Genomic DNA, 20,224 nt, shown 5'->3' with positions numbered 1-20,224 from the left:
AACAAATTAAGAATTAAACTTCCTTTTTAAAAAAAAGAGAAGATTTTATTTGAAGGAGACAGACAGTGACAAGATAGCAAGAGAGAGCATAAGCGGGGAGGAGAGGGGGAAGCAGATTCTCCGCTGAGCAGGGAGACCAACGCGGGGCTTGATCCCAGGCCCCAGGAACCCGACCTGAGCCGAAGGCAGACATACGCTCAGGCAGACCGACGAGGCACCCAGGCGGCCCAAGCATTAAACTTCCCGATGCGTGTGCTGACTCGGGAGAGAGCGCCGGGGTCTGCGGCTGGCGAGTGGGTGGAGGAAGGAGGTCGGCGCTGGCATCCAGCGGACGGAGGACGCTCACAGACCTCCTGCAACTCGGCTTGTGCCTGGAAAGGCTCGCAGTGCGCCGGGGGGCTACAGACTCTGAGTGAGAACCGGACCTTCAAGAGGCTCCGGGCTGGCTCGGCCCACGGGGTGGGGCACGTAACAAGTAATCTCAGGGTCCTGAGTTCAAGCCCCGTGTTGGGCTGGAGAACATCGGGGAAAAAAAATGAAAAGAAAGGAAAAGAAAAAAGAAACAGAGAAAAACGTTCCTCTGAACTCCTCCACAGAGCACAGCGCAGGGTGAGTGACGTCAGGATGGTGTGCGCTTTCCGGAGACGACGGGCTCCCTGCCGCAGACGAGAGAACCGGTGTCGCCCACGCGGCCGAGCAAGACCTCGCCCCATCGGGTGGGGGTGAAGAACGACAGGACAGCAGACTTGCTAAATAGGTATTGTTTATTAAGGCTTGTATTCTCCAGGGCAAAGTTATCCGACGTTGTCCGTGACTCCGTGCGGCCGGCGACAGCTCGGAGTGCCGGGTTCTCAATACAAGTCTAAACAATACGGCTTACGCTTTGACTGAGGGGGTCTTTTGGAGTAAATAGGTTCCAGAAGGGATCTGCTCTCGAAGAGTCGGATCCCCTACGGCGGGCGGGCGCAGACTGTGCCGGAGCGACGGGCGTGAGCACCGTTTTCGTGCTCCGAGTCAGACTCCGGGTGGCAGCGAGCTCCTCGAGGTCCCTCATTACACAACACAGGACAGCAGATTCAATTTCTCAAAGGATTTTTTGTTTGCTTTTTTTAAACCCCTTCAACAGGAAAACGAAACCCACCACGGCACCGGCTATCCCAGCAGATCCTACGTGTGAAGCTCGGCCTCGTGGGCAAACTCAGGAGGTCACCGGGACCCGCAGGTGCAGAGCGGGGGGCTGGGGTGGCCACAGACCGCTGAGCCCAACCCTCCGCCAGCCGCGCCACGCCCCCACCTGCCCCGCCGGGGCGAGCAGCCACGAGGGGCCTGACGCTCCGCGCCAACACAGCATGCTCACCGAATCTGAGAAACTCAACTCTTTCTAAGTAGAAAAATCAAGCGGACAGACTAGCGTCCAGACAGACAACGGTAATAAAAATGGCAAACGGCCGAATGAAGTTGATTTCAGCGTTTTGGAAAGTGTTTTAACAGAACGCAGGAAATGACAAAACAGGCCACGGTTTCTCGTGTTTGCCGGAAAGTAAGAAAAGGTGACAAAGAAGTCCCCATAAAGACGTTAAACGACAGTGACTCTTCGGAGCAGGAACGTAACTCCTGCCGAACGACAACAGGACCTTTGGGACGTTCTGCCGTGAAGGACGCTTGCGTCACGTCAGGTCTGACCGGTAAGTGGAAAACACAGTCCGTCATCGCGCGCTCTGTGATGCTGGAACACACAGAGAACCGCGAACGAACGCGGGCCCATCGGGGCAAAAATGAAAGACAAAGGGCGTGAGATGCGACGAGTCGGGCCCTGCACGAGACGACAGCACCGAGCACGTGTTCCCTTCAACTTTCTCGGTCAAGTGTCGGAACACAGAAGCTGGTCCACCCTTACTGTCTGTTTCGACTCTGTCGTTCCTGCGAAAAGAACAAGAGTTTAACCAACTGCGCCAACCGGCCACAGACACTCCCTCAGAAGCGAGGTCCCAGGCTGCCCGGCGGGCTGTGGCCCGGCCCCGGACTGGTGCACCCCGGTGGCACCGGCCAGGCCACAGCAGCGGGGACGGGCCTCTGAGCGCCACCCACCCACGGCACCCACCTGCTTGTGGTAAGGGCCCTCTGGCCAGCTGCCTCCCACCAGGCACAGACCCAGCTCGCCCCACGCCTGCCTGTCTGGCGCCCCATCGATAGGGTCAGAAGCCCCGTCGGCCCCTCCTCACGGCGCCGCAAGCCTGGGGCGCGGACCCACGGGGCTGAGCAGCAGCGCGGGGCACAGTTCAAACCTCTCTCGAGCTCACTGGGGACAGCTCGAAGCCGGCAGGCAGGACCCCACGGACCAACTTAAGACTTCCTCTTCCTAAAGCCCCTCGCTAATGCACCTTTAGGACCCTCCGACTTTAAAACACAAACCAGGTCACGGACAGAAATGTACCCCTAACCTCACACAACATCCGGAACCCAGTGAGCTTCGGGAAAAGACCCGAGGTGCCACAGGATCTAAGATAAACCACAGCCACCCACGGCCACTGCCAGAAACCACTAAGAGTCTTCAGCGTATTACCAATGACTTCGGCCGTATCCCTGTAAAGTCAGCAGTTCAGTTGCTTTATCTTATACCTAAAGAGTTAAAACAGATTCTCACTAACTGGAAAAAACGACCAGCACCTCTCTTTTCCACACCCGGGAAGGAGGGGCCACTCCCGTTCACGTCTTACCAACTATGAGCTGTCACGGCCAGTGCAGCTTCTGAAACCGCAGACGGCACTGGGATTCCCGTCATCTACGCCCCGTCCCGGGGTTTCAGCTAAAACAGGCCGCAAACCCATCTACTCTCAACGGCCATTTAATTAGAAAAACGATGTTTTGATACCAGAAAAGTGTAACAAATCCTGGGATGAACGCTCTCAGACAAACCAGCTTTAAAGTGTGTTACGCTGTCCTCACTTTCCCCATTTCTGAGCCAGATCACGGGCATCTGAGCCCTGTTCTCCTACAGCACACACAGGGGCCCTCCAGCGGCCTCTACCAGCCCCCGCTCAGGACACTCCCAGTCACGGGGCGGGAGACAGAGCCGACCTCACGGCCCACCGCCACTGCGAGGCCTGCCCTCTGGGCTCCCGAGGCTCACTGGCTGCTGGCAAACGCCTGCACTGCAGACCTCCCCAGCCCCAGCCCCTCCTTACCACCTGGGTGCTGAGTTCCAGACCAACACACTGGGTTTTCGAGGGAGAAGGAAGCAACAGCCCCTAGAGCAGCGCTTCCGGCCCACTGAGGGCAGGGTCTGCAGCCCCTGCAGCTGGCCCACCCCGTGCCGCAGAACACCACTCCTAAGTGTCCCTGACAGAGGTGTGCACCGTGGTCCCAACCAGTACGTCCTCTCAAACCGGGGAAGTCATACAGTGACGCCCACATCCACGTCACCGCTGGTGACCAGGCCTGGGAAGCCCAGGCGATGCACACCCTCCTGTGACCGCGCTGCCCCTGCCCCGGGCCACTGGGGAGTGGCGGTCGGGGACCCCGACTTTGAGGCCCGGCCCGGGGAAGCCAGACCCACCTTGCGCACGACCTCCTCCTCCTCCTGGCGCTTCTCGTAGTGCGAAAAGTCGTCAAAGATGGAGGTCGTGTGCTTGTAGGAAGCGATGATTTTCAGCACTTGCTTTGCTTTTTCTAAGGGCACCTCCTGGGTGTCGCGGGAGTTGGTGACCGGCTTGTTGTCATTGTTCTCCAGTCTGATGTGCCGGAGCTGGTTATTGGGCACGTCCTTGACAAAAATCCACTTCACGTCGAACTTGCCCTTCCACTTGTCCTGAGCCCAGACCCCCGCGCTCGCGCCGTAGTCCACGGGCGACTTCATCTCCGCCAGCCCGCAGAAGTGCCCGCTGCCGTTGACGCTGAAGAGCAGGTACACGGGGGCCCTGCTGCCCGCGGCACGGAAGGCCCCGTCCAGGCGCCTGTTGCCGTGCTCGGTGCTGCACCAGATGGAGTACTTGATGGAGCGGTGCACGTCGTCCTCCGAGTAGCTCTTGATGATGAACACGCGCCCGCTTTTGAGATTCCAGTCGAACTCCTTCGGGTTGTAGCTGTGGGCGGCTTTTAGCTGCTCGAGGACAGGGTGGGACTCCGCGGTGGGGGCAGAGCTGGGCTGCACGGTTCCAGCAGGGCCGCCATCGCCGCCAGCCCCTCCGCTCTGCCCAAACGCCGCGCTTCTGTTGCGAGGGGCGACCCAGCGGGTTTGGGGCGGCAGCTGAGGGCTCGGATGCGGTGGCTGGGCTGGCGGGGGAGGCTGGGCGGGAAGAGGCTGCACAGCCGGCTGGTGCTGGGGGGTGGGCTGGGGGGCGGGCTGGGGGGCGGGAGCCTTGGGCGCGGGCCCCTTGCTGTCCCACGTGCCAATGTCCACGTTGTGCTTCATCGGCGGAGGGGGCAGGGCGGCCCCGATCACAGGTCCGCTTTTCACTTTCATTTTCGGCTGTGGTTTTGCCGGCTTGCTGGCGATGGCAGCCCACGAGGTCGGCTTCGAAACCGGCATGTTCACATTTGTGCCACCGTTGCCAGAAAGGACACCAGTCATCACCGCGCTGCTAACAACCGACCCGACAGTCTTGACGGCAGAGGTGGTGACATCCCCAATCTTCAGGCCCACCATGCCCTGCTCCAGGCTGTTCATTCCAGGGGCCTTGCTGAGGGTGTCGCCGTGAAAGCCCGTCTGCCCGTCCACAATCGTGCCGCCCAGAGAGCTCGGCGGGTAAGTGTAGCTGCTCCCGTATGCGGGGCTCTGCGCCTGCTGGCCCTGCGACCCACTTGTCCCCCAGGCTGAGAAAGCAGGATTTTCAGGGAAAAAATTAAACCTGTGCTGATAGATGTTGTTCCCCAGGCCCCCAGGCTGCCCAAAAACAGCATCGTGCATGAAATGATGGTCTCCGTTACTGAGCTGTCCGTAGGTGGTGAGGTACGGGATGGGAGGGTCCCCTCCAGTAGACCAGGGCGCCTCACTGAGCGAGTAAGGGAACCCGATGGACGGTGGGTAAAAGCTGGACAGGTAAGGGTCCGCCATGGACGGGTAACTGTTACTCTGGGGAAACAAGCACAGGAAACGTTAGACCGCTCTCGAGACGCGCCCCGGCGGGGACTGCCTGCACTGAGTACCGCGGACTCTGGAGCACCGACCGAGAACAAAGCCAGGACAGAGAGGCCTGGTGGCCACCTGCAACATTCTGGGTCCAGGCGACGTGACCAGGCTCAGCCACCCTACCGTGGGCGGTCTGCGGCCCACTCAGGAACCGCCTCTCTCCCCTCAAGGAGTGGACGGTTTAAACCTAAGGGAACCCAGAGAGAGGCACAAAGCCATCCGACTGGCAATGATGCGGACCCGCACGCCAGCAGCACAGGCAGCACAGCAGGTGAAAACGGCTTTCAGGGGGCAACGAGAGGTTCGAGCCACAGGACAAGCTGGGGCGCTCAGGGAGACTTGCCCCACAACCTGGTCTCAAGCCCTCAGACTGCTCAATGCGCCGGAGAGGACCCACCCCACTTGCAACACCCTTGCCCTCCCGGCCCTGCTGACGGCCCAGCCCCTCTTCTGGGTCCGGAGGGGTCTCACCATCTCACAGCCCACCCCGTCCTGGCCGCGCCGTGGGCTCTCAGAGTGGCTCCGGCAGCTCCTTCGCCAACTCCGGGTCCTGCTGCTCCCTGAGCTGGAGAGCCCCTTGTCTCGGGCTCCAACCAAGCTGGCGTCCTGGACACAGGAAACACCTGTACGGCGGCCGAACCACCCCTCGACGCAGCAGGGGCCCCTCTCAGAGTCTCCAGAAGCCGGCCCAAGGCACAGATCGATACCTGGGGTCGGCAGTTCTGACACGGCGCCTCCTTGGGGAGGTTCACTGCTGGTCTGGCCAGAACTGGACCTCCCAGGCCAGGCCACTGTTGGTGACTTAAATGGTTTCCTGGAGAGTGTTCGGGGTAGGCGGGGAAGCGTCCCACCCGGGGCAGCTGACCTAAGAGTGGAAAGGCTGAAAAGGAAAGTAAGAGTAGGGGCAGCAGCACGCTTCCTAGTCCGGGACACCATCTTCCGACGGGTCCCCATCCTCTCCCCTTCCTTCCATGCCAAATACCAGAAGGTTCTACATGGAGAGCACTGGCCAGAGACCTCCTCCTCCTACCCCACACCAATCTTCAGGCGAGCAGACCTGCCGGCCCGGCTGGCACAAGGTGTCTGCTGCCACTCCAGGTCCAGGGACCCACCAAGGTGGGAGCTGGGCTCGGGCAGCCAGGGGGTGGGGGCTGGAGTACCAGACAAGCGAGCCCCTCTGCCTCCCTGCAGTGGCAATGTGGAGTGACTCAGCAGACCCCCCAGAGAACCCTATGGAGAACAGGCTGGTCCCCCAGCAGTCACGGCGCAACACGTGACTGAGGTGACCCAGCCTCCTGGCTGCCAGCGAACCTGACGTTCCACTCGCTTGTGAAGGTGACGGGAGATGTGACCCCCCTACTGACGGGGCCTCACCCCAGACCCGTCCGGATGCAGCCCAGACATCTGCTCCCGACAGACGTGCTGCCACCCGGCCGCGGCTCAGCCTGGCTCGCTGACACCAAGCAAGCAACCTACTCTGCGCGCCGTGCACCGGGGCTGCCAACGAGAAGTCTGGGCACCGGGGCTGCAGGTGCGGCACACACTCCAGGCTTCCCCTCAGCACGCCGGCCACGCCACGCATCTCTGTGAGCACAAGGTAAGACCACCTCCGCGACCGATATTCTCACACACGAAACCTCTCATCACAGCCTTTGGTAGAATACACGACCTCAAAAAAGAGAGGCTGACACGTCTTCGGGGCAAAATTAGGCAACAGAAGGAAAGACACTGCCAAGTGCCGGGCGCTTCGGGTGCCTCCTTGAGGCCTCGTCCAAAATAATGAACAAGATGGGCCCTCCAGACCACACAGATTTCAAAGTCAGTGACTGTTAGCCCGATGTCATTGCCGCTAAAAAACCATAAAAGAAAATCATCTATTCTAAAATTCAAACTTTTTCACACTTAGTAAGTGAATCACACTGAGAAAAAAAAAAAAGAAATTCGTTCTGAATGACCAAAACTGAAGCTTTAGTAAATCACGTAAACAGGGAAGGATCAAAGAGACACGGGCGCAGGGCACGCAGCGGAGGCCCAGCAGGTGCACGTGGCAGAGGCCCCACGGATGCCAGACCGGCTGCGTGTGTCCCGCACAAGAGGACCGTGGCTGCAGGCCCTCGCCCGGTGGCTGTGTGCATGGAGCACGGTTTGACCCAGAGGACGTCTGCCTCTGCCTCAGCTCAAGGCACAGAGTTTTGAGCAAGGAGACAACAAGAAGTACACGAAGATCTGCCTGGGCCCTGCCGGTCGCACTCCGTGACGTCCCCACTGACTGGCTGGCATCACTGGAGGCCACAGCGCACAAGACCACGCGCTCCTCACCGGCCCCTCCCGTCACCCAAGCCTACCACAGAGCAAGCCACTGGCACGAACCACGGGGCTCATGGGCTCGTCACGTGACGTGGGCCGCCGACAGGGCGCCGGTGTAGCCTGGCTTTGTGCGAGTGGGTGAAACCCCCAGACCTGCCGGAAACCCTGGACGATCGCGGAGCACGTTTTCAAGACAAGTTCGTCTTTCACAAACCGAACACCTCTCCAGACCAGACAGATGCTCCCGGCAAAGCACTAAGGAGGCACCAAGTTAACCATGAGATGACTTGAGAGCTGGCTCACCCAGGTCCACGAAGAGATGCGGACAGCTCAGGACACCCTGACCCTGAAGCAGCCCCGCCAGCCAGCACTCAGGAGGTCCGCTCCCAGGGCAGAGCAGGCCCCCTGCGCAGGGCGGCTGGCCGGCGCGGCTTCCCAGAAGAGCGCTCCAGGACGAGCGAGAGCAGCGACGAGCGACCAGCACTGAGGCTCAGAACAGCGGAGTTCACACGACGCCCCTACGAAGCGGACACGTCCCCGGACACTGAGGCACAAGTGCGTCACTGAAAAAAACTACGAACGTTTACCATTGTTCCTTTCTGTCCCTGTCCCACGCGACCAGACCAACAACCTGCTGACGACTGAGTATAACCTGGGCACAGTCCCAGCTGCCCTTAACTCCCACAGCACCCACACTGCCTGGCCCCTCCCCCAGAATCCCACCCAGAACCCCTCCAGGGCCCTTAACCCAGAGCCCCTCCCCCAGAACCCTACCCAGAGCCCCCTCCTCCACAATCCCACCAGAGCGCCTCTCTAGAACCCCACCAGAGCCCTTCCTCCAAAGCCCCCCACCCACAATGCCCACCCAGAGCCCCTCGGCTCCCCAGTGCTCTCCCTCCCCCTCCCTAAAACTGACTAGTGCACGCTCCACGGCACACAAGGGGACCCCGCGCTGCCACATCTATGCAGGACGGTCCTGGGGGCAATTAGGAAGGAGTAAAAGCGCAGCAGAAACAATGTCCCGAGACCTTCCTGTGGGAAAAATCACCCGCCCCAGGGACACTTCTGTTCAGGGCACTGCAAGTTGAATGACCTTAGAGGCCTGCTCTGAAACAGGTCCCTACCGTCCCATGTCTTACCACCTCAAGCACAGAAACAGAAAGGGCCTCCAACTCGCTACTGCAAACATCCGGGCTCCAGTAAACCACCAAGTACCGGGGACTGCCGGCTCTACCCACGGCCTTCACGGCGGCCAGGCACGGGTGCAGAAGAGCCCCTCGCAGAGCGGCACCCTTTACCCGCGTGCGGCCGGGCGCGCATCGACACCTCGCTGAAGACGAGCGCAGTGCGGGGGGCCGCTCCGGCCACCCCAGCTACTTCTCTCCCTCGCTCGGTGGCACACGCAGCCCTGATCCAAGCCCCGGCCGAGCAGCGCGCAGGAGCCACCTCGGCAGGACTCTGCAGCGGCGGAGTCCCGGACTGGACGTGGCTCAACTCCCGGCGGCTCGCCTGCAAGGAGGCCATACTGCACGGTGCCCCCCCACCGAAGACAGGAATGACAGACGAGCACAAAAGGAGCCCTTGCCGTGTGCGGGGAGAGACACACCCCACCCCTCAGTGGGGAACCAAGCTCTGCCACAAACAGGTCCCACCCCCCGGGGAAACCAGGCCTCTCAGATCCCGTTTCTTCTCAGAGCTCAGATCTCAGAGCGCTCCCGTGCTACCCGCTTCCCACACCCCAACAGCGGGGTGTTTCCGGAAAATCCGTGCTCAGTCAAGAACACAGACTTACTCTACAGCGGTGTGCTGATTAACCGCGCACCCTAACAGCCGGGACGCACAGCGGCCGTCTTGAGGCGGTTCACGGCAGCGTCTGCCTACGACGGTCTTCGCGCTGGCTTCCCCAGGGTCAACCAGCTGAAGCACGTCCTGACGGGAAATCGTCTGCCCCACTTCCAACGAAGGCTCCTCCCGAACAGCAGGAAAGCTCCTGCCTCACACAAGCCTCTCAAGTGCATCTGGAACAACCCGCCGCCTTCCTCTGGTTAGAACAGGACACGCTACTGCCATGGTGTTCAAATCACACACAGAAAGTAAGGCACCAAAGTAAAGTAAGTGCACTTAACTGCTTGCCGTGACCCCCAGCAATACGTCCCTGAGGCCAGGGCAGGCCTCCTCTGTAGCACCTGGGCCTGCCCAGAGGAGGGGCGGATTCTCAGGGGAGGTGGGGAGGCTCTATAAAGGGTCTCCCGAGTGCCTTGGTACTGATCTGCTCAGTGCAACAAGGGCAGAGATGCAGAAAAGTTGTAAGAAGTTCCAAGACACTCAGACAAGAGCAGACTAGGAAAAAGGAGACAGAACAACGTTATTCCTCCACAAGCAGAGGCAAGGCTTGGTTTTCTCCTAAAGCAAACACGGGATGTTTAAAAAGTGGGAGACATCATGCTTAAACCTCCACTCCAACTAGCCCGGTGGCTTCAACCAGGGCAAGCTGGCCCCAGGAGACACGCTGAGACATTTCTGGTCGTCCCACAGGCGTATGGGTGTGAGGCAGTCGGCTACTAACGGCATCTTGTGGCTGAAGGCCAGGAAGGCTGCGAAACATGTGCAATGCACACACCGCGCCCCAAACATGTTTCAGTCCAAAGCATCCGGAGCGCCGCGTGTCTAAGCAATCGGCCGCTGTGACCTACTGGGGCCATCACAGCTATGGGCTGGAGCTTCACGCAGCCCCACGATCCTACGAGCAGTTACCACAACCAGCGCCACGGAAAAGGTTCCTGAGGCACAGGGAAGGCAAGCGCCTAAGGAAGTGTCGCCGAGTCGGTGGTGACGATTCGAACCCAAAGCCAAAGTCGAGCTCCACAGCTTGGCTCTTAGATGCTCTCCTACGCCACAGTTCTAATGCCCAGAGCTGGACTGACTCACCAGAAAGTTTCCAGAGAACGCACACCCCCACCGCATCGAAAGCAGCGCTCACTGTGCCACCGACACCAAGGCCCACAGAAGTCCACCGGCACACAGCCCCCATGGGACACTGCGTCCTCCGGAGAACAGTGCAGCCCCACCGCTCTCGGGCCCCACGTTTAGCTCCAGGCTACGGTCCGAGCGAGGCGTCAGCACACTATTTCTAGTACCTCCTGTTGTGCTTCTCGGATGTCAGCAAAGTCGGAAACGTAACACTAAAGGTGTGTTACAAAACTCAATAAAAACTAAAGCAGAAATACATGTTATTTAAAAAAAAAAAACTCACCTGATTTGACTGTCCAGAAAGGTAGGGCTCAAAGTCATTGTCATGGACCGTATCCTTCGGATGCAAAGAACCATTTTGTACTAGAACAAGAAGTTGAAAAATATTATCTCTGAATTTTAAAAAATGACTTTTAAGCATAGAGATCAAAAGTAGCAAAAAAAAAAAAAAAAAAAAGTAGTAACGTCTATGCCCATCAATGCCTAGAAATTGCTTCCACTGAAAAGGAGCACGACCGGCATCCCCCGGACGTTTACATAACTAATTACAACGATGATGCAAACGTCAACGATTTTGGTGTTTCTGACAAAGACTCAATCGTAAGTTGATAGAAGGTGACAAGACAGAGGTGCAGACCAAAGTACCGCAAGAACTTGTAACTGGTTCTGCTGAAGACGTTCGGTCTGGGAAGACTACGGGGGCAAAGAGAGGTCGCTGCTTCCAAAGGCCCCCCTGTGCGCAGGACAGAGACCCGCGGAGCCCAGCGAGGACTCCCGGCTCAGGTCGCCGGCTCCCCGCGCACCTGCCGCGCTCCAACGCTCAGCCAAACAAGCAAAGCAACGGCAAGTGAAGTACGGGGCCTCTCCCCACCTTAAAACACGAGGCGCCCGCATCGGGTCACACCCGAGGAACACACCCTGGGTAGACGCCGCCGTCCCAGCAGACACGAAGGGTCACTTACGGGTTCTCGCAGTGCGCTGGGGGCTTATCCGAAGCCACAACGTCACAGCGCGAGCGGACAGAGAGCCAGGCCCGTGGCCGCCGGGTGCCCAGCTGGCCGAGAGCTGACCGGGGCGCCCCAGAGCCGCGGCGCGCCTCCGCCCCTCCGCCTCCTTCCCTGCGCCCACTCCAACCCACCCTCCTGCAGGGGGGAGGCGCGAGGGAGTCGCCCTAACCACCCCCTCACCGACTCCTCCTTGAAAAGCCCCGTCGACCCTCCCCAAACGCGACGGCCCGATTCGATCTCCCGGAAGCACACGGAGAAAAGTTTCCGGTTCCAGATGCCCTTCCCGGACCTCTCCTCCCCCCACAGGGTCCGCGGCCTCCCGGGCCCGCCCGCCCCGCCGCCGCAGACCGGCCCCGCCCGCGCCGGCCCGCCGTACCTTTATTATCTTGTCCTTTTGTTCTCTGCGGCGCCGCGGGCCGGCGCGGGCGGGACCGGGGGAGAGGGAAACACCGAGTTACTCACGGGCGCCCGTCCGGCGTGCGGCGCGCTCCGGCCCCAACGGGCACGCGCTCCCCCGGCCCCGCGCCCCGGCCCCCGGCCCCGGCCCCGGCCCCCGCGCCCCGGCCCGGCTACCTGGGGGTCCACGCTGGTGGCCGACATGCTTCATGAACAGCCCGGCGCGGCGCGGGGCCCGGGCGCCCGCCGGCTCGGGCCTCCCCGCGAGGCCGGGCCTGTCACCCGCGCTCTCGCGGCCCCGGGCCCGCCGCCTCCTCCCCGGGCGCCGGCCGGGCGGCGGCGGCGGCGACTATCGGGCGCGCGGGCTGCTCGCGGGGCGCGGCGCAGGGCAACGAGCCTGGACGGGACGCACTGACGAGGCGCCGACTCCAATGGCGGCGGCGACGGCGGCGGCGGCGGCGGCGACGGCGGGGACGAGGCTGCGCGACGTCAGCGCGCGCAGGGCAGGCCGGGAGCGCCGACGGGCCGCCGCGCGCCGCGCCTGCGCGCCATCGCCGGGCGGGACGGATCTCGCGCCCCGGTCCGGGTATCGCGCGGCGGGGGCGGGGCGAGCCCGGGGAGTCAAGTGGGCTACGTCCAGCCCGGCCTCCCCCGGCAGAGCCGGAAGCGTCGGGTGGTCAGCCGCCGGCCTCGTCGGGCGTGCACCTGCCGGGCCCAGCACCTGCAGCCTCAGCCCCTGGCGCCTTGTGCGTATCCCCGAGGTCTGAAGAAGCAGAGCCGGCGAGTAGGACCACGACCACCTACCTAAAGCCGCTCACGGCAGGGTGGACCCGACGGACCACCCTCCGGCCCGGCTCAGACGCCCCGCAGACCTCCCTCAGAGGGGCACCCTGAGTGCAGCTCTGCGGCCGCTGGGGCTGCACCTCCCCGCTTCCTAAGTTTTGTCTGTGTCCTTGCCTTCTGCAACCGCTGTTCGTGGGGAGCCCTGTGCTTGAGCCTCCTCGAGGGTCCTGCTTTTCAGCGCTCTCTTGGGTCTCCAGGGACTCCCCGGTTCATCACCGGTTTGCATGTTAGAGTCTTGACCCCGATTTAAGCACGGGGAGGAAAAGAGGGTTCAGCCCCACACTGGGCCCTAGTCCAGGAGGGACAGGGGCTTTTGGTCTCCGTTTGAAGACGGACAGCCCCTGGAAGGAGTTCAGTTCTATTCCTCACTCACCCCACCCCTCCCAGTGTAGGCCCCCCGCCTGGACCCGGCTCCCAGCTCCAGAGCCCCTGTGGCCACTCCCCACCCTGGCTTCCGGACGGCTCTCTTCTTCCTTCCAGCCCTCCCTCCTGCGCACTCCTGTAACCTTCACAAACCCCAGGCTCTGCTGAAGGAGAGAGGCCTAGAATGCTGGCTCAGGGTAGGGAGCCAGGCAGGTGGGCATCAGAGGATCGTCCCCAAAGCAGGGCCAAGGGGGACGCCAGCAGGCAGATTAGGCCCTAAGCAGGGGGGATGGGGACTGCTAGGGTCATCGTGGGATCCCAAGACAGGCTCAGAAACTGCACCAGCGCTGGAGAGACAGGATCAGCGGGGTACCAGACAACATCTCTGGTGGCTGCAGGGGAGGTAGAGATGGTGCCGGCAGGTGGGTGGGCCATGGAGGTGACATTGCTCGTCACTGGGTCTCCCTGGGCCCTGCCTGACCTAAGGATGGAAAAGGCAGGCTGCTCACAAGGGCAAGAGGAAGATGCGATTGATGCCCTGCAGATGGCTTGGCGTCCAGCAGGACCTGGCTACGCTTGGGCCATGGGCAGCTCGTGGTAAAGTGAAACATTATCTTGGTTCTTGAAGGCACAGGCGGGAGACGCATGCAGTCCCCCTCCCTAGCCCTCCACCCTGACGGCACATGTGCATGTGGGTCTGTCGGTTTGTTCCCCGCACACAGCTCTGCATCTCACGGAAGCTGTCAGGGACGGCCCACCGCTCCCCTCATCCCTCCCAAGGTCATCCCTGGGCTGTTCAGGCTCAGGCTGCCGTGAGCAGCCCAGCCTGGGTGGACTGGCTATGTCGGATGCAGCAGGTGGCTCCCAAAAGAGGCTGCGCGGATTCATCCAAGCTGGGGGGCGGGCCTAAGGGCTGTGGCCAAGTGCCCTAGACCACCTGGCTGGAGGCACCTCTCCCCTGGGTGTTGGCCATAGCTCACCCAACAGCTGGCCTTGGGGGGCCTGCAAACGAGGATACCTGTCCACCCAGTGGGTAATGAAAGCGCCCACACCAGTGTCTCGCTCTCTGGTCACCTCCTCAGCTAAACTCCAAGTATATTCCTGAGCAGGGGTCTCCTTCTGGAAACCCCCGTCTCCGCGGAGCTTTCTGTAGAGCTGTTTCATCCCCAGAAGACCTGCTCATGTTCTCCAGACATGTGGCCCCCACCCTGGAAGTAACCCTCTGTTACCTCCTGTGAGTCTAGCGTTTTACAGTTTCGAAACCTCCTCTTTTTAATTACTTCATTGGGTCATTCATTCCATGAATGTTAATTGAGCACCTGCTTATGTGGGGTGCTGGGAGTTAGGGAGCAGTCTCTGCCCTGAGGAGCTGGCAAGGGGACTGGGGATCATTGACACAGCCGGGAGAGCGGCTCTGCTTACGGCACTGAGCACCTGCTGTGTGCGGGGACCAGGCACAGGGGCAGGGTCAGCCAGACGCCGCCCTGTGACCCAGAAGGGAGACAGATGGGGGTAAACAGGTCACCTTCGATTAGAGCTGAGACAGCCAGGAGGGGCCGCTGATCTGGCCTCAGGAGGACTGCTGGGGCCCCGTCCAGAATGGGGGCTCGGGGGCAGCAGCTCGTTGGCTAGGACTTGGAACCAGGACACAAGGGCAGCTGCATGCCCCCTGGAAGGGCAGCTCCCTGTGGCCAGGCCAGGCCAGGACCCACTGCTGTGTGCAGTGCGGGTAGACAGCCTGGCACATGGGGGTGCACGATGACAGTTAGCAGACCACTGAGGCACCAGCAGCAGCTCTGGGGGCCTGGAGCAGCTGAGCCCCCAGAAGTTAGAGAGCTCACCAGGGCTCCACCGGGAATCCATGGCCAGCTGGCGGCGTTAACCAGCTTCTGGCACCTGGCAGCCTGTCCTGTCCTCAGCGGGCACCCTTGGCTCCAACCCCTCTGCGTGACTTCCCCGAACGGCCCGGCCGCACCCCTTCCCAGCCTCTGCTGGTCAGCAACTTTCCCTGCTTTTCCAGGAGCTGAGCTTTTAGAATCTTAACTCCACTTTGCCAACAGCATTCTGCTTTCTCGGTCCCCAAAGACAGTGCCAGGTGGGTCCCCAGATGTCTCACAGCTGGGGGGGCAAGATACAGACGCCCCCTGCTGGTGGTCGAGGAGACTGCGGGAGTGGGGGTGCTCTGCACTGTTGTCCCAAGTCAGGTGACCTTGACCTTGGCAATGAAATGAGGTAAGCTGTGGCCAAGCACCCTGCACTGCTCAGTCTGGGGGAGTGGGGTGGGGGGGACCTCACTTCACCTGACAGCCGGGGGCAGCTCTCAGCCCAGGAGGGCCCAGCACAGCTGGCTCTGGGCACAGTGAGAGCCTGGGCTCGCTCAGACAGCAGGAAGAGGCATTCTCTTCCCTCTGCCGTCTCCCAGGGCCTGTCCTGGCATTTATTATTTGCTGCTTAAGGTCACGCTTCCTGGGGCAGGGGATGCTCGGAGGGGAAACACAGGCCTTCACAGGCTTCCCAAGCCCACACATGTGACTCGGAGCCCCTGCAGACCCCTGCTGGGGGGAGGGGCAGTATCAGTCACCTGGCAGAGGACAGTGGAGGGGGCAGCTGAGAATCCGTCCCAGGAGAAGGGGATCAGGGAGACCCCAAGCCTCCCACACATGCCACATCATCCCATGGGATGTCACTTTACAAAACACAAGTTCAAAGACAAAAGTATTAAGAACATCGAGATGGTGAATGCCAAGCCAGCCCCGCTGAGAGCAGTGGGATGCCCTGAGGGTAGGCCTGGGTCACAGGTCCTCCGGCACCATGAAGACTCACAAAGAGGGGGGACCACAGAAGCCAGTAGCCAGAAAACTGGGGGTGGGGGCTGGACCGGGTGCCTGGTGGGGCAGAAATGAAGAGCAGCGCGCGTCCTGCTTTTCTTCCGGGGAGACTCCATGGTTTGGACCTGGGCGCCTCACCTGGCCCTGTCGGAGCCCCAGCCCAAGACAGTGTCTGGGTCTGGAGATGAGAAGCTTCCTCTGGTGCTCAGCTAGGCCCGCAGGAACTGTCAGTGGTCACGATGGCCTGGAAGTAGTGGGACACCGAGGGCAGGCCCAGAGTGGGAGAAGCAGGCCTGTCCGGACAAGCCACAAGCAGTCCGGCTCTGGGCTTTGGTCACAAGAACCGAGAGGCTTCGCTTCCACTGAAGGCTTGAGTGTCCCCTGCGCCCAGGAGCCTTAACTGCAACAATGACACATGGCGTGCAGCCCCCGGGGCCAGACCTCAACTTGCCAAGTGAGGGGGGGTCGAGGGAGCTCAGGCGACCATCACCAGCCAAACGCTGCTCAGCTAGCCCCTCTTGGCTGGCTCCAAGGTCCCATGAGCACCAACCACAGTCCCCTCGGCCACACTGTCCTCTCTGCCTGGGATGCTCTTCCCAGTCTCTGATAGGCACACCCAGCTCCCTGTTCACGTCCTCTCCCCAGCCTGCCCGGGGCTCCTGGGTGGTCTGGCCCTCCCTCCTGTGGCTCTCCTGAACCTCACGCTCACTCTGGGGGACCTTGGCGCTCAGCCGAGTCATGACCTATCTGCAGGATCTACGCTTGACCTGACTGTGAGGGCCCTGCCCCAAGCAACGCTGCCTCGCGAGCGTGAAAACCCAAAGTGAGGGAGAGACAGAAAGAAAGATGTTTTGCACCCCTGTAACCCGCTCAAACCCTGAGCTCTGCCTGCATGGGGTTGGGGAATTTGGAGCTTGTGTACCAGTGCAGCCTGTCAGCTCTTTCCTGGGAGCCCCCTCGCAAAGGTGGGTTGAGCTCCCTGATCCAGCCCTCCCTGAAGCTGAACCTAATTGCCCCAGTCCCTAGGCTGGGGATCTGGGCCCAGACACGGGATCTTTCAAGGTTCGAGATGATGCCCAGGTGGTTGCAGACGGCAGAGCTGGCCTGAGGACATGTGGCCAGTGGACATCTCAGGCTTTGCAGGTAGTGGGACAACAAGGCCGCTGTTCGTCACCCCCTCCTTCCCCTTCAAGTGGTGCACCCTGCCTTCAGTCCATCCCCCATCCTCCTGGCTCAGCTTTGAGGGGCAGCTGGGCTTGGGGGAGAGGCGGGCAGGAGCCCGGCTCAGCTGCACTGAACCGTCTTCACTGAGAGGCCAGTTGTCCTGCCCAGGCCTGCGCCCAGACATGCCAGGAAACAGTCTGATTCAGTGAGCCTGAGGTCATTTGGGCTAGCCCACTCAGGCAGCCCCAAAGCTGTGGGTCGGGTAGGGTTCCCTGGGCCCTCAGCTAGGTGGAGGTCCCGCGCGTTCACCCTCAGCAGGCGGGAGAAGCTTGCCTTTCCCACGGGCCACCTGCTGGCCTCTGGCGGCTCTGCCCGAGGCTCCCTCCAGCCCCCTCACCCCACAGCCCACGTGCCAGGGGTGCCCCCCCCCGCAGGGCTGCCGTGGCAGTGACCCCTCCACAACACCCCCCAGTATCAGTGACTTGCCCACTCCCTCCTTCTGCTTCCTGCAGTAACCCCAAAAAGCACTTCTACCCCAGGGCCTGTCCTGGAGAACTCAAGGTAAAATGCAGGGGTGAAGAAGGAGGAGTGGACACAGAAGCACCTTCAGTGAGATCTTCCCTCCCACCCCACCCCTGGCCACCTTCCCCGGCCACCTTCCTTTCGCAGATCCTCGTGGCTCCGTGGCCAGGCACCCTTCTAGGCTCCGAGGACCTTCTCCGCTGAGGTTCTCGCCCTCCCACGCTGCTCGCCTCTGCCCGTCCGCAGCTGGCCCGGCTCAGTGAGGTTGTGCTGGTGGCCGCGAGGCTGCGTGTGCTTGCTGCTGGTGGCAGCTGCGAGGACAGTCCCACTTCGCCAGCAGCCGGGTCCAACAGTAGGGCCGGGTCAACGTGGGCTCTTGGATGGAGCGTGGACGCAGGGGCAGGGGTCCCAGCACCAGTGGCCCTGCCCCCGCATTCCCGTGCCTGTTTCCACTCCCTCCGAAACCTCTACAGGCCTGTCCTGCACTTGCCCAGTGCTCTGTGTGGTCACCTGGAGTCCTGGCTCTGGGGCCACAGTAAGGGAGCTCCTGGGGCAGCTGGACTTCCAGACCCCCATGTGGAAAGCTCACGGAGCCCTTCTCTCAGCCAGGAGAAGGGGTGCACAGAGAGCAGGCCTCCTGCCCTGTCTCAGAGGGGCTCCTGCGATGCTTCCAGGCGTGGCCAGCAAGCTCAGCCCTGCTGAGCCTCCCGGAGGCCCAAGTGCCAGGGACTCAGCTACCCTCCCCCTCCCTTGTGTGGACTGGCCTCCTTTGCCCGGCCTCAGAAGCCTCACTCCAGGGGAGGGTGTCCAGTAGGCCGATACAGCTGCCCAGGCGTCCTGGCCCCAGTCATCTCCAGGGAAGACCAGTGCTTGCGTGGACAGCATGTCCCACAGCTTGTAAGCAAGAACATTCTCAGGCAGGTGTGGGCTTGGGGGAGGTGGGGACTGTGGTTGGGGTGCTGGCCCCTCTCCCCCCTGACAGCCCAGCCCCGCTCGCTGGTGGGGAGATGGTCTCAGTCCAGGGATATAACCCTCCAAACCCAGCTGCCTCCGAACCTCTCAGGCAGGACAGGAGTCTCGTCTGCTCCCCAGGAGCACATTGCGTGGGTCCTGGGTCGTCTTCAGACCCCGTCGGTGATGACTGTGGTGACCTGCGGCTGTCTTGCCCCATCTCCCACCTAGCATCGTCGTACCTGGGAGGACTTCCCAGTGAAGATACGGCACCCCTGAGGTCTAGGCGGCCAGCTGTTGGAGGCATGGACAGACGCCCATTCATGTTTGAAAACGGACAGTTAACTGGGGGCAGGTAACGGGGAGGCGGAGCACGTCTGGGGGTCAAGGGCAGGGCTCCTGCGTCCGCCTGGAGGCTGTTCAGTTGCTCAGTCTGAAACTACAGAAACTGCACCGTCCCCTCCTGGAGACACCTTGCATAGCTTCAGGGCAAGGTCGGACCCAGAAACTGACCCCGTAGCGCCACCAAATATGTTCAGACAGTGACTTTTACTCTTTGCATTTCAGCAATCTCAGTATTTCCAGAATAACATGTGACTGCTGTCTTTCCCTCCACGCCTCTCCTCCGTTACATCAGCCATCAGCCGCTCACGGGTGGCTCTTTGTTCCAGGACCCCTTAACACAGGTGCAGATGAGCAAGGCCGGGGACGCCGGGCCTCCTCCTCCCTCCTCGGCCGCCTGGGCTGCCCGGGCTCCGCGCCCACCCTTAGAGACCCAGGGAGGCGGTACGGAGGCTGCCGCGCACCCAGCGCTGGGAAGGTTCTGCCCCTGCCCGCGGTTCTGCACAGACACAGACCCGCGCTGGCGGAGCTCGTGGGACATCTGCCCCTGGGTGTGAAGAGGAAGGTGCCCCTCGGCTCAGGCAGCAAACTCCCCTTTCCGAGCCGCTTCCTCCCTTCCACCTCGTAATTAACGAAACTAGGCGTGTTTGGGATGTCCCGGCTTGAGAGATACTGCTTCTACCTCGCCTGCCCCAAAGCGGTAGGGTCAGAAGGGCCCCAAGGGGAAGCCGCCTCTGCTGCCAGGGCCAATGGGGAGGGCCCCCGGAACCCGTCCTGTCCCCTGTCCCCAGAGCATGCAAGCCAACCTAGGGGCTGCAGGGCTTCCCCCACCACGAGAAAAGTAGCCTGGAGGCTTGGTCCCCACCTCCCTGTCCATCTGAGGGTCAGGGTGGACCAGGGGCAGAGGGCCGACCCATGAGGAAAGCTCCCGCCCTGGGAGAGGCGGACGGAGGGAAGGGTCCTTCTGCGTCCCGGACGGTGGAGTGTGGAGGGGGCAAGGACCCGACGTCCTGAGACCAACATGTTGAGAGCCTCCATCTGGGGTCCAGCCTCCATCTGGGGTCCATCCCCCACAGCCCCTGAGCTGTGCCCATCCCTCCCCCCATCGCCCACCAGGCCACCCTGGCCTTGGGAGCCAGGAGGGGTGGGGCAGGGGTGCAGCCACCCCGCTAGTTGCCGCCTGCCTTCCCAGCCACACCCTTCACTGGGGTTGCCTGCAGGGACCCCGGTGGCTTTGGGCCTCTGACGGGAGCAGGTTTCAGGGCATCTCCGGGACCCTGGCAGCATCCGGGCGGAGGAGCTGGTATAGGAGGACGGCGGTGGGTTTCCCGGAAGGCGAGGCGGCGGCCCCTCCCCCGCCTGGTAGGTGCAGCGGGGGGGGGGGGGGGGGGGGGGGGGGGGGG

General features: G+C 61.8%; 1 protein-coding gene across 2 annotated transcripts; it reads right to left on the bottom strand.

The window, feature by feature from the left end:
* Window positions 1-595: 595 nt before the first annotated feature.
* LOC111141679 (YTH N6-methyladenosine RNA binding protein 1) lies at window positions 596-12,108 on the bottom strand. 2 transcript variants are annotated; one of them, XM_022494426.1, is made up of 6 exons: window positions 11,986-12,108; window positions 11,789-11,813; window positions 11,060-11,065; window positions 10,689-10,768; window positions 3,557-5,071; window positions 596-1,920 (listed from the first exon to the last, which is right to left on the bottom strand). In XM_022494426.1, the coding sequence occupies exons 1-6, from the start codon at window positions 12,010-12,012 to the stop codon at window positions 1,894-1,896; spliced, it is 1,680 nt and encodes a 559-aa protein (XP_022350134.1). In that variant the 5' UTR covers window positions 12,013-12,108; the 3' UTR covers window positions 596-1,893. The 2 variants fall into 2 exon arrangements, with proteins under 2 accessions (XP_022350134.1, XP_022350133.1); XM_022494425.1 differs by lacking the exon at window positions 11,060-11,065 and having other exon boundaries at window positions 597-1,920.
* Window positions 12,109-20,224: the final 8,116 nt, after the last annotated feature.

The sequence above is a fragment of the Enhydra lutris genome, unplaced genomic scaffold, assembly GCF_002288905.1.
Source record: "Enhydra lutris kenyoni isolate GAN:26980312 unplaced genomic scaffold, ASM228890v2 scaffoldscaffold6, whole genome shotgun sequence".
NCBI lineage: Eukaryota > Metazoa > Chordata > Mammalia > Carnivora > Mustelidae > Enhydra > Enhydra lutris.
Note: the sequence above shows the minus strand (reverse complement) of the source record. Positions and strands in the feature narration are given on the sequence as shown.

Bases quoted from the DNA above. Each gene is read 5' to 3' on its own strand.
- LOC111141679 (XM_022494426.1), bottom strand. From the start codon at position 12,012: ATGTCGGCCACCAGCGTGGACCCCCAG. The intron at 5,072-10,688 runs GTGAGTTTTTTT...TTGTTTCCCCAG, and splicing joins TTTCTGGACAGTCAAATCAG to AGTAACAGTTACCCGTCCAT. The intron at 1,921-3,556 runs GTGGGTCTGGCT...TTCTTTTCGCAG, and splicing joins AGGAGGAGGTCGTGCGCAAG to GAACGACAGAGTCGAAACAG.